The following is a 13,723-nucleotide window of genomic DNA, read 5'->3' as shown; positions in this document are numbered from 1 at the left end:
TGAAACATTGTAACTTGAGCTTGTAGTGTGTGAGCAGCGTCCATAGGTATGGCTCATGTCAGTAAGCTCCCTCACAGCTGCTGGAGGTTACAGTATTTCAGCTACAGGCAGGAAAAGAGACAGGTTTATTTATTTTAAAAATTCAATTCCATTTGACTTCTTTATTATTTAAAAAACATGTGCTTTTCCTGTAGGTATGGTACACAGCAATGCCTGAGGGCTGTAGTGAGACACTCTGGATTCAAACAAAAAGAAAGAAGTGTTTTATCTTTTCCCTAAGAGATTCTGGTCTTGGGCACTTTCATTCCTAAAAGGAATTAGTATTTGTAAGGCAAAGGGATTTCTCCAACTGGAACCATGGTAACCATGGCTGCATTCCTTTCAAACATTTTCAGACTTACTTTATCCAGATACCAAATGCTTTCCCCCACTTGGTGACTGCCTCAGCAACAAAATACAAGACCAAAGTCTCTCCTTACAAGCAGTACAGCCGCCCCCTTCAGCACTTGAACTTGGCAATTTACACAACCTGAGGACCTTGAGTTCCACAAAAATTAGTAATTGTTTCTTCATGCTAAATTTTCACAACTATCTGATGTAATAGATTATAGTTTATCACATCAGAGTCTTGGCAGAGATTTTGTTATTGTATTTAGTATGAGACCATACCAAAAACCTTTTGCTATGACAAATTCAAACCAGAACATAATCTTTTTTGACACTCCTTAGTATACAAAACTTGGTATCGACCCCTATGGAAAGCAACTTTTTAAGAGAATAAAAACTAAACTAAACTAAAGAGCAACTCAGAAGTTTCTCTTCTGAGAAAGTGATAGCCTGGTTCACATTTTAACATGAAAAATATTACTTTGAATTCTTAACATTCCCTGCAAGTTCACCTCCTTATTCCAGCAAAGGAGATCAGTGGATGAACATGCTTTGTAAGCTGGTCCAGTCTATCAAAGGAGCTAGAAAACAGTTCTTTTGTCCAAGGAAAAGATTCTGGTCAGAGCTTCACATTTTCTTCAAGGAATTTGAGGTGCCGAGCCTTTGCACTGTAACTGACGTACTTGTCTCCCATGTGCTCCCGCAACTGCAGCTGTTTACAACACACACACAACAAAACCCACTACATTTACTGGCATTGAAAAGAAGCAGATGCTACCAAAATATTAACAGAAAAATACCAAAGCACTCAGCTCAAAGAAGCATGTGAAGCTTGGCAATGCAGATGAGAGAGAAGAAAAATGAACACTGTTGTCTAAAAGCAAGAGACTTTCAAATCTCACCCAAAAATTTAAAATGTAAGATCTTCACAGGTTACAAATCAAATACTGCCTGGGTACGTGTAAACAAGTTTTGAATCAAAGGAGCTGAAGGTATTCCTTATTCACCTCCACTGGGGATTGATGTTAAATTATTTCTTATTTTGGACATAAGGGGCATAAGGAAAGTAATGTGAAGGCAAACATTTGAGAGACAGAAGAAATTATTACTGGAGAAACAGCATAAAATATTAACAGAATAAAATTATTTACATCCCTCACACCTTCCCCATGGTACTGTTCTAAAGCTCTGATGGTTTCTGAGCAAGTTGGAGTTGAACTTAGTCTACATCTAGAATCAAACTTAAGCATGAAAATTACAATATACTTAGGTCCTTGCCTGCCCATGACTACATAAAGATCTTCTGGAATCAAGGTTTATCCTATCTCAATAGGATAAAGAGCCTGCTCATTTATCTAGGTTTATAAAGAAATTAAACTATTTTATTATGGAAGACATTCACCTCTCTTTTCGCTTCATCATCTTCTTCCATGATTCTGTACACTTTCTCAAGAAGTTTCACTCCCAATCCTTGCACCACATCAGATCTCAAAATTTCAACCATTCTCCTAATCTTGTAAGGGACCAATGACATATCTATTAAAAATAAAATACAATGAAAAAAATCAGTGCAGTAGTAATTACTTTCAGTACAGACAATTTTCATATTCTGCAGAAGAATACAGGACGACTCTTAAGTATTACCACACAATCCCAGAGCAACAGACCTGAAGGAATCTCTTCCATTTTTAATTCCTCTGATTCATCAGGTGATTTTCCATGCAAAATCAAAGTATCTCGATACTTTCTATGAAGTTTAAACTCTGGGGCTGGGGTCGAGGTTACACAGCACTCAGAGTTCTCCTTGGAGTCCATTTTCAGTGTCCATGTCATCAGCTGCACCAAGTCATTCATTTCATTCATACTTTTCCTAGGAGAGAAGGAATAAATAATTCAGTCACCATCATAATGCAACTTCCACCCTGCATTCCAAGAGCTTTCAGTGAGTTTATTCAGGTCCTAATAAGTATTCCTAGTTGTGGTGCAGTTTTATCAATAGCAAAATCAGTACTATTTCATTTAACAAAGGCTCAGAGCCCAGCAAAAAACCCCACAATCCTACTGGCTACTGCTGACTCTGGTAATGCAACAAATTGCATCTTTTGAAAGCTGCTTACACTGACAAAAATCAGAGATAAATTCAGCCTCATTTACAGTGGAAAGGATGCACATTGGCACCTTTTAACTTGTGCTTTTAATGCATCCTGACAGCAGATGTCCTTTGGTGCTGGAAGATTGTTTTCCTGGGAAACTGCAGTTCACAAAACCACCATACACAATCCCACAGCCCAGGTCAGCATGGAAAGTGTCCAGTCACAGAGAGACAATAATTCAGTGGGGCTGTTTTCCTCTATGCATCACATACTGCAATCACTCACTATGCATAGATAAAGTGTGAAAGCCTTTTCTTTCCACTCCAAGTCAAGGTCCAGTATAGCAGTCAAAATTCTTGCACAGTATTAAACAAAATCCTTACTTCTCCTTGGAATCACCATCAGACTTGTCTGTAGAGCTTGTGGAAGAGCTCAGCTCATCATCAGACAGGCAATGAGCTTCTCTCTTTCTCTAAGGGAAGAGGGAATAAATAACAAGAATTCTAATAGTTGTAAGTAATTCAGAAATATGGCATATATTACTGTTCCTACATGGAAGAAATACTTTTGACAAAGTTTACCTGAGAAATACTGGGATCTGATGAGGACTGGGGAACTTTAACACAATTTTCCACACGTGACTTTGCTTCAACTGCTGCACCATTTAATGACTGTCTCACTGGAACCACTGGAAGGAGGACATTTTGACAATATTTACAACTAAGCTGTGTGTATTCTGAATTAGTTTCATGTTCGTGCCAGAAAAAAATCTATCACCTAGCAGAAGGCAGGCAGGGAGGTAGGTATTTTGCCAATAGAAAACATTGAAGCTCCTGTTTGAAAGTGAATATTCTACATTTTATGTACATTTCAAAGGCAAGTTGTCAACAGAACTGAACATAACTAAAAAGCAGAAAAATACAGACATGTTAACAGAACTTTTTATTTAACACAGAACTAGCTCCTTAGTGCACCGTTCTGAGGATGGCAGTGAAGAACAGACAAGAAGTTATAATTTCTTCAGAAAAAAGTAATTAGCCTACTTATACATAAACTGTTAACATATAAACATAAAAATTACCAGAGGGAAGCATCTCCCGAGACTGTTTCAGCCTCCTCCGTTCTCTTGCTGACAAGGGCCGCTCCTTCAAAGGAAGTTAATTTGATCTTAATTTGCAATCACCATCATAGCTTTTGTTTCCTAATCACCTATTAAGCAAAAAATCCTTTTCAACGGTTCAAGGAGAGGGAGCAACTATTTAATGCTTAATTATTTATTACAAAACTGTCTTCAATTGAGACCAATTTGAACTCTAGAAAAGGGGCTTCTGACCTCCAAGGCTCAGCAAGGCTCATCCCACACTGAGCAGGGCTTCCATGAGGCAGGAAGCTACCAAACATTTCTTTACTCACTGTGCACACACACATGGAACAAACTGCTCAGAAGAAAGGAGACAAAAACCAGCAGACAGTTTTCATCACTAACCTTTGGAATGGCTGCTTGGCTGAGTTTGGCACTATCTGCAGGCTCAGGGTGCTCTGCACCCTCTGGGCTGTCTTTGGGGTCACATCAGAAGGAACAGGTAGAGGCCGAGGAGATACTGCTCTGAACTTGACAGAGAAGCAAGCAAGAATTTATATATTTTTTTATTAAAAGTTTAAGTACTCTGCAATCTAGAAGACATTCTTGCATGGTAAAGCTGGATGCCAGAGATTTTGAATCCTATTGTAACCTCTTCACATCTCCTAGCTTGATCCTTCCCTCTCCCCATCTCTGCTTGCATCTGCTTCCCTTCTTTCCATTCCTACATCTTATCCCCCTCCTCCCAGACCATTTTTCAGCCAATGCCTTTGCAACAACTGTCCCCACCCCCAAACAGCAAAACCCAAAGGGAAAACCAGGTTATCAACGACCAATCACTCTCTTCTTTAGCCTTGTGCCTTTCCCCAAAGAAACCTCCCTGCTCAGTGTGGAGGAACTACAGGAACTCAATCCTGTGTGCATGCCAAGATTTTCTTCTTACAGTTTGCACTCAGAAGCTCAGGGCAGCCATTACACATCTGTTCTAAAGCACTACTAAGCCACTACCCACCACAAATAGCCTTATCCACAAAGGTACTGACTCGTAGTCACAAACAGTGAGAAGTCCTGATGAATTTCCTAGGAAACTCTGCAACCCAGTAAAGGCACAGCCACCTCATCCCTGAAAGGTACTGGGGATTTCAAAGATTTACTCAGGCTGCTTCTAACAGTCACCTTCAGTGATCTGCATTTGTAAGCACTGAAGTTATACAGACACACATGAAACAAGAACAGCATTAAAACACCCACCCTTTTTTAGAAAATAGGTCCCACGTTTAAAGAGGAAAAACACAGGAGTCTTAAAGGAGAGAGGAGAAGTATTTTTCAAGTATCTGCACCTTCTCTGAGCAGCCTTCAGCAAGCTCTCTCTTCTGCTGCTGCTGCCATGGGAGAGAGGGTTCACTGACACTGCTGTGAGGCTGCTTGTGGAAGGTCATTTTTCCCTGAGCATCTCCTGAAGCTCCACGACTGACATCATCCTAATAAGTAAAAGCATTTTTAAAAAAACACAGACCTGTCACTTCCAGATTTACACAAACACACTTAAAAAAAATCAAAACAGGCCCCTTTACTATTTGGACTGCAACCACCTTAACATAGCACAGGTACAACCACAATAAATTCTTACTTGAGAGATAAAATATCTGCTGTACCAGCATCTTTAGCTACTAAACCTTCAAAGAAGGTCACTTACTTGAATTACAACAGGAACAAAGGGTACTAGCAGCTTTTCAGTGGAATCCAAGCTCTACAACAAATAATGATTTCTCATTAAAAATCTCATGGTAGACCAAAATGCAGTGAAAAGACAATCACCACCAATTAGCCCCCTGATCCAAATCAGGATTATTCAGGCCTATTTACAACACAGAACAAAAGTTACAAAACTATTCTTACTCTCTCTGTTCATAGCTGGGAATGCAAATTTTTTCCCTGTAAAAACAGAATGCCAATCATCTAGATAGATACAATCCCAAAACTACTTTACCATATTGCCTTTGCAAATCTGAACCCAAGGCTCCTAACCACTTAAGAATCTCAATAATTGCATCAGTAACATCCTACTTTTACAGAAAAACAGGCAGCAGCTCTCCAAATTGTAAGAGCTGGCCACTTCAAATAAGCATAAATGCATTACCAGGTCAATTTGCTTTTGGTCTTTTGATACAGGCTGCAGGAGTTTCAAAGTGTCATCCTCATCTTCTACAGAATCAACAGAAGATGGCTTTGATTCAACACTTTCAGCTTTAAAAGCTTGTTTTGCTCTTTGCTGTTGTCCATCTTCCTGAATTGGTGGGTTATTAGATGTTATTTTAGAATGGCCTGGAACATGTAAATGCTTTGCTTTATTATTCTCTGGAATCCTCTCACTGCCACCCTTGTCACTTCCATGCTTCATCCTTTCAGACAGGGGGACATCAATGTTCACTCCACTGACTGTAGCTATGGAGTCTCCCAAGCTGTTCAGATCATTTTTGCTTGGTTTTCTTTCCAACTCAACAGCTGGTTTCTCTGAGGGATAAAATTTGCTGGCTTTACATTTGCTGATCAAATCTTCTTCATCCTAGGATTAAAAGAAAAACAAAAAAGTCATCTTTTGCATTTTATACACATATGAAAGAATTCTCTAAGCACTAAGGAGAATCAAGAACATACCAGAGCATATAAACTGAAAGGAAATTATGATCAATAACAGATTAGGAGCCTCAAAAAAGTCAAAATCCACATTTTTAAAGAGATACAGATTTGCAAATGACCAATTTCAGGTACTGGTTTATACACATGGAATAGACCTACTTTTCACCAGGACCATGAGAGAAAAGTTGTACTCACTTGGCTCTTCCCTAAAGGAGGAACCAGCACCAAGAGTTTTTAGGATGTGCTCCACCACATATACTCAGTATTTAAACACTGAAAGCTCAAATCCAGAACAGCAGACTTATTACAAGATTAACTATTACAAAAGGTTTGTTGTAACCACTGGAAAGAATTTCAACAATAAAGAATTTTGGTTGTGACTATAATTAGTTTTTAAATACATTTTTGATTGCAAAAATACTATTACCATTTGTCATGAAGTATTTGAAAAATTATTTGATCCCAAATACTCCAAGAGTAACTCACATAAAACCAGGGGTTGTTTACAACATCTTACAGATCTTGCAATTAGCTTCACAGGTGTTTAATTACTTCCACTCTTATCTAAAAACATTTCCTTCCCTAATATGAATTTTACACATTGCTGGGATTCAGATCTAATGTTCTCAGGGATGCTCAAGGCACTTGTTATAAAACTGAGGCTTTTATCTAGAAAAAGGAAGAAAGATTTGGGTTTTGTTGGCTTTTTTTTTAAGGTAAAAACCCCCATATCTTACAACTTTGTATTTTCTGGCTTGCTCAGAGGAGTGGTTTTGGTGTGTAACATTCCTGCCGTGCGATTCATTCTTTGCTGAGATGACAGAACAAGGGTCTTTAGGTTTAGAATCCACTGCTTTCTTATGGTTTCTAGCAGCTTTCCTGTGAAGAAGATGAAAGTTGGTCATTCATTCACTATCAACAAGGATTTAAAATATTTCTTTTGATTATACTAATTTAAAAAAATCCACTCCACTAAAGAGTTTTCATACACAGAGTATCAGATACTGGGATTTTTCAATAGGTTGTGCACAACAACCTCATTTTCAATTCCAAAAAAGAATCTTAAAAACCCAATTCAGACTCTGCCAGCAATATACACCTGTTCTGCAGAGCACCAAGGTCAGTTCTATCTGGAAGCTGTAAAATAACTGACTAAACCTGACAAAGAAAAATAATTATATCAGTGTATATCAAAAGGAAATTGGTTTTTCAACTCACAGATGATAAATGGCCTCAAGAACCATATGGAAATGGGTGTGTTTTCTACCAATTCTGTATTTTTTAGCACTACAAAGTTTTATTCTGCATTTGCAGAAAGAAAATATTTTCCACTCTAATTCCCTCATATTTCTCAAAGAATTCAAAGAAACTGATGTTCATATGTTTTGTTCATATGTTTTGCACATAACAAAACTTACTTCATCCTGCTACAAAACCCAGGAAAAGTTGTAAAAAAAAGACAACAACAGCATGAATGTTTTGCACACAATCACTCAAATGAAAATGCCTTACGCCTTTGTGGCTTCCAGAAACAAAGCAATCTGTTGTTTGATGTACGGCTGCCGCAAGATGCTTTTCACACTCGGTCTCTCCTCAGGTTTTTTACTGAGCATGGTTTGTATTATTTCTACCAGCTGTGGGCTGTAATCCTTTGGCATGGGTGGCAGCTGTGAAAGGAAAGGGAAGCCTGATATTATTGAATATATTCATCAACAGGGGCTACTTCTAGAACATTCATGTGTGATCATTATGATTAGCTACCTAAAAAATATGTATAAAAAATAGACTTATTGTTCAAATGCTGAAAGTTACCCAATTGCCTAATGTTAAACAAAATATTGAAATTCCAAGTGTGTGGCTAAGAAGTCCTCCTAATTTTATTAATATGAGCAGTAAAAGTTCTGTAAATAGGCTTAAAAATTTCTATAAAATAAATCCACCTTCACTTCATTGTATGCCAAAGCAAGAAGACACTTAAATAATCTAATCTTACATAACAGTAAAATGCCATCACACAGTAATTTAATTTTTATGCAATGTTTATACAAAACCAGAAGCAAATTAAGAAAGTCATCTCAGAACTCTGAAAATTACTCAGTATATTCATTAAATGAAGAGGTAACAAGAAACTCTAGCCATACCTACAAAGGAATAACTCTCTTGGTATCACATCATCCACCACGACAAAACAACAGTCTTACATATGATGGTGTATATTACATGCAAGTATTTTTAACTCCATGCAATATTTCTGATTAGAAAAGATCATCTCAATTTCTAGATAGGAAATCCAAGCACACATAAAATTTCAGGAGTTTTTACCTTCCCTTCAATAATTCGATAAGCCAAGGAGTTCATGTCCTTGGCATTGAAGGCGTGTTTCAGTGTGGCCATCTCATAAACACAGCAGCCCAAGGCCCAGACATCAGACTGTAAAAAGGGGAAGAGAAAATGTTTGGGAACTTCTTATTAATTGTACAAGTTTTATCTTTGGACTTAGTTACCTGCTTTGAAACAGGCTTTTAATGGCACTGAGCTAATTAGGCCCAAAATACATTGCAAACTTCTGGCTTCAGTCTCACTCTTCTACTTTTAATTTTGATCAAGTCAACTATTTCCTTAAAAATATCCCCAATTTTTCCCAAAAGGAAGGGTAGAAATTAGCCATCTTTGGGGGAAATGTTGCTTGTTTCCTTTTTTAGTACAATATCTGTCCTAACTGTAAATGAAAAATCTTGATTTTTTCATTGGAAGAGGTTTCCCCTCAGTTCTTGCTCATTATAGACACCCATATTTATGGTGTGTTTACAGCAAGAGCTGAACATGTTTGCTTTGTTCTGTTATATTTTAAATTCACAATAACACTGCTTATTCCTCACATTAAAATTTCCTTTTTTTATTTTTTAATGCTGCTGTTATTTCTAATACGACTTTTGAGTGTAAATCTTCCTGTCTGGTATATAATAAATTCAGAAAGTGCATCTCTCCAACACAGGCTGATATTTCTGTTCCCATTCTGTCTCTCTAGCTGTGAGAGGTACAGGCAGCCTGCTGAACACCTTGGTTGGGATAACTTAGCACGTGCTCTGAATTCCTAAACACAGTTCCAGAAACAAATGTTCCTACAAATCTCTCTCCTGTTTTTTTGTTTACTCTTTGGGAAGATTAAAAAGACTTAGAAGCAATAAGAAACCAAAATGTACAAGTAAGACTGTAATGATCTCAGAAAAATAAAGTAATTAGGTTCCTAAGAAAATAGCAATGACATTGTCATACTGTACCTTGTAGTTGTAGGGTTTGTTGGAAAAGAGTTCAGGGCTCATGTAGTACGGGGTGCCTATGAGAGTGCTGGCCATGTCATACTGGTTTTCCAACACCCTGGCTATTCCCAGGTCTCCCACTTTGATTATATTTGTTCGTGTCAGGAAAATATTCTGTGTTTTAAGATCTCTGTGCAGAATGTGCTTTTCATGTAAATACTAGGGGGAAAAAATCATATAAATAAGGTTAATCAACTCCTAACTGTAAAATCTCATTACAGAAGTCAAAGAAAGAAAACACAAAAGTGGAAGAAACACAGAAATCCCTCTCAAGGTCAGGAGTGACCTGCTAAGACAGTATTGGTGAAATAATATTAAAAGTGACCGATACAGGCAGGGGCCCAAAACTTGGCACTGCTTTAACCAAATCTCCCTGCATGGGCCCTTATAAATCAGCAGAAAAGGAGAAATTAAAATGTAAAGTTAAGACTGTAACTCACTTTCTGCTGCTTTCATTTCTTGACAATCTTAGTCCAAAAACATTTCAGAGGAAATTAGAATGTGAGCTTTGTGTAAACAGGGAAGAAAATTAGTCATAATAAACAACAAGCAGTACCCATAATTAGTGTACTTTTGACCACAACAACCAGCTTTTAAGATAGAATTTTTGGTCCAATTCTTATTCTTTAATGTTAATATCTATGTCTGGTCTTTATTGCTCTAAGAATTGCTTTAAAGTTTCATAACCCTCAATTACAAATTTAAAACAGTAGGATAAGGCTTAATAGAAATGATGCATTAGTAGTCTAAATTTACCATTAAAAGCAGCAATAAAAAGACTGAAAACAAAATTCTTCTGAAAGAATATGCGGGTTTTTTTCCCCAAAAAAACCCTACAGTTTGTAAATTTAATGTAAACTTTCAAACCAGAGAAGCATATCAGACAAGAGTTGCAAACACCCCAAAGGCAACCACTGTCTACTGTGCTACAGAGCTGTGGACATAAAATATGTCAGCAATTTCTTACTTAAAATAGTTGATTTGACTGCAATGATCCATTTTTAATGTACTAATAACCACTGTAATTAGATGCTAACCCAGCCAAACAGAAATCCAAAGGCTGCAGCTTAGCCGAATTTCTAAATACATAAGAAGTCAAATGAAGTTTATATCTGACAGTGACAAAATGTCACTCCATTGTACCTGCAGTGCCATGGCAATCTGCACAAACCACTCCACCACCCGATTCTCAGGCAAGAGTTTTCCTTTCTGCTCCTTGAGCTTGTGGTAGAGGTCTCCTCCCTCGCAGAAGCCCATCACAATGTAGAGGTGGCCATCGTCTCCCTGCCAGGACTCTCTGTAGGTGACAATGTTGGGGTGTCTCAGCTGGGACAGCAGCTGTGCCTCCTGCTCTGCTGCTCTCCTCTCACGGCTGGAAGCACTTCTAAGGTTTAACTTTTTGATGACATACTGTAAAAGACAAGGCAAGGTGTATGGTAAGAGATGAACGTGACTCTGCAGAAGCCCTAGGGAACTCCCCTGAATGCAGTATTTGAAATATCCACTGATTCATCTACACAGAGGCTGCAGTTTGGATGAAAGTTATGCAGAACTTCTTCTCTTCTACCCTTACACCATAAAAATGGAACAGGTGTGTTCATTCATCCACCTGAATACAACTCTGCTCAGGAATTTTGTGGTGTTTTGCTTTCTTCTGACTAATGTTCACATTTCTCTTTTTCTCCCCACTCTCACTTTAAATGTGTGGCTGTCACTCATCTTTTAAGCCTGAAGTACCTGTTTGTGCACCACAGTTACTCTCAAAAAGGCCACATCAATAGTAAACTTAAATATATATATAAAGTATGCAGTCAGGTGCAAACAAATGATGAAAGTCATCTGAAAGAGACAAAATGTCTTATGCTCATTCCTAAATTTATTTTATTCTTCATTAAGATAGGTCAAGAATTTCTCAAAGCTACATACAAAAGTTGTTATCTACTTCCTTAATATGTACTACATTTAATGTAATTCTAAGGAATTTCAGGCTTCAGCAAAAACATTCATGAAGCTGAAGATGAGACAATAAAATCCATAGAACACTTTCATCACCCACAACACCAATATTTAGGTCTAACCTGGCCCTAATCCTGATGAAAATTTTGTAGGACATAACTTTAGGGCATCAGCTTTCCACAGAACAATCATGTCATGGTTACACTTGAACCTGCTCTTATTGGAGAGGTTGTAAATCAAAACTTTTTAAATATTTTTACTTGCTGAATTTCAGCATTCTCAGAGATGCTTCAGTGTCTGCTCTCCAGGCTGCACCTATTATTTAGCCCAGCACATTTAATTAGTGCTGAGGAGATGCCCCTATACACCAAGGGAACCAATTACCCAGGAAACCCACAGCACCTCGTGACTTTGTGTTGCTGATAGAACCTGTGATGCTGCAAAGCTTCCAGGAGTGTGTATTTGTGTACAGCATCACCTAACTTCCAAATAAAATAGAAATGCTGCAACTACTGGGGTCTGTGTGACAAGTCAACAACTTTGGGCATGGAAATCGTTTAAGCTTATATCAGCAGCTTTTAGAGAATACACACCAAAATGGAAAAAGCAAAATACACACCAAAATGCAAAAAGCACATATATTAGCCTTATTTTAAATTTGGCATCAATTATATTTAGTTTAATGAGCATGTTTTCCTGGCAAGATTCTCTGCTGAAGTCTATTGTAATGCTCTTCCACCTTATTTGATACCAAATTGTGTATGAATTCCATTTAGTTTTGTTTTAACCACTTAAAGCTACTTGACCTTGTCCTCAAAAATCCAGCATTCAGTTAATAGCAAATATGCTTAAATAAGACACAATTTCTTTCACAGAAGATGTGGCATTGTGCCAAAGCCAGAACAAAAAATCCTTATCATCGTGCTAGAGAAGAAAGTTTGGAAAAGTTGGCAAAAGATAAAACACAGTAAAGCACTCCAAATATTTATCATGCAACTCCAAACAGGAAGCAAGGCTCTTGCTAGTGTAGATGACCAGCAATACCTCAATGAAATCCAAGGACCTGTATCCGAGTGAAAGTGACCTCCATGCACTGTTTACTTTTAGGATGAGGTGGGGTTAGAAACTCTTTGAGGACATTGGACTGTGCACGTGGTGATGGTCTGGAGGGAACAAGTCCTGCCTCACTGCTACCCACGCCAGGGTCACAGGGATTCACCTCGGCATTCCAGGCAGGGAACGAGGGCTCCCATCCGGGAAGGACACACCTCTGCTCCCTGCTGGGAACAATCCTCCTCCAGCATCTCCAGTAAAATCCCGGCCATAAACTCGCACAGCAGGTTCCTGTGGCACTGCTCTCCGAATGTTCTCCGTCCCCACTTCTTTGCCCTCTCACATTCCCTATCGAACACCTCTGCTTTGGCCAGACTAGACGGATTATTCCAGTTTTCCAACAAAAATGCTTGTGCTTCTACTTTGACACAACCAAAACCTTCCCGCGAAGAGTCTTCTCCACACCTTTATTAAAAGTTCTTTTAGACAAGGGAAGAGAACAGAAACAGCAGCTCGGGTGGCTGCAGCCACACCCCAACACCTGGTGACGGTCACAGCCCCACCTTGACACCAGATAATGGTCACAAAAACACCCTGACACCTGGTGATGGTCACACCTCCACCCTGACACCAGATGATGGTCACAAAAACACCTCGACACCTGGTGATGGTCACACCTCCACCCTGACACCAGATGATGGTCACAAAAACACCTCGACACCTGGTGATGGTCACAGCCCCACTCTGACACCAGATGATGGTCACAAAAACACCTCGACACCTGGTGATGGTCACAGCCCCACTCTGACACCAGACCGTAGTCACACCTGCACCCCGACACGATGCCATGTCCCTGGTCGTGCCCAGGGTGGGTCAGGACCAGCAGCCAAAGCCGGGCCTCAGCTGGGTGCGGGTCACAGCCGAACCAGAGACGCCGCGGCATCCCCGCCCAGCCCAGCCCGGGCATTGCCCTCAGGCCGAGCCGCGCCTGCCGCCGTGCCCCTGCCCCGCGGCCCAGCCCCTCGCTACCTGCTTGCGGTCCTGGCGGTGCCGCGCCAGGCTCACCTCCCCGTAGCTGCCCTTGCCCACGGCCCGCAGGAAGCAGTAGGCAGCCAGGGGCATCCTCCCGCCGCCGGGCCCGGGCAGCGCCCGCTGCCATAGAGATGCCCGGGGCGGCCGCGGCCATACAGCGC

General features: G+C 39.6%; 1 protein-coding gene across 1 annotated transcript; it reads right to left on the bottom strand.

Moving 5' to 3' along the window:
* Positions 1-112: 112 nt before the first annotated feature.
* Positions 113-13,708, bottom strand: NEK4 (NIMA related kinase 4). Its single transcript, XM_036391099.2, is given in 17 exon segments — positions 113-1,099; positions 1,790-1,923; positions 2,055-2,257; positions 2,864-2,952; positions 3,062-3,168; positions 3,562-3,625; positions 3,967-4,028; positions 4,031-4,091; positions 4,902-5,042; positions 5,258-5,311; positions 5,702-6,127; positions 6,939-7,080; positions 7,714-7,868; positions 8,524-8,631; positions 9,483-9,680; positions 10,665-10,931; positions 13,560-13,708. Coding segments are annotated over 17 exon segments (2,397 nt in total). The 5' UTR covers positions 13,653-13,708; the 3' UTR covers positions 113-1,006.
* Positions 13,709-13,723: the final 15 nt, after the last annotated feature.

This window comes from Molothrus ater, chromosome 11 (assembly GCF_012460135.2).
Source record: "Molothrus ater isolate BHLD 08-10-18 breed brown headed cowbird chromosome 11, BPBGC_Mater_1.1, whole genome shotgun sequence".
Lineage (NCBI taxonomy): Eukaryota > Metazoa > Chordata > Aves > Passeriformes > Icteridae > Molothrus > Molothrus ater.
Note: the sequence above shows the minus strand (reverse complement) of the source record. Positions and strands in the feature narration are given on the sequence as shown.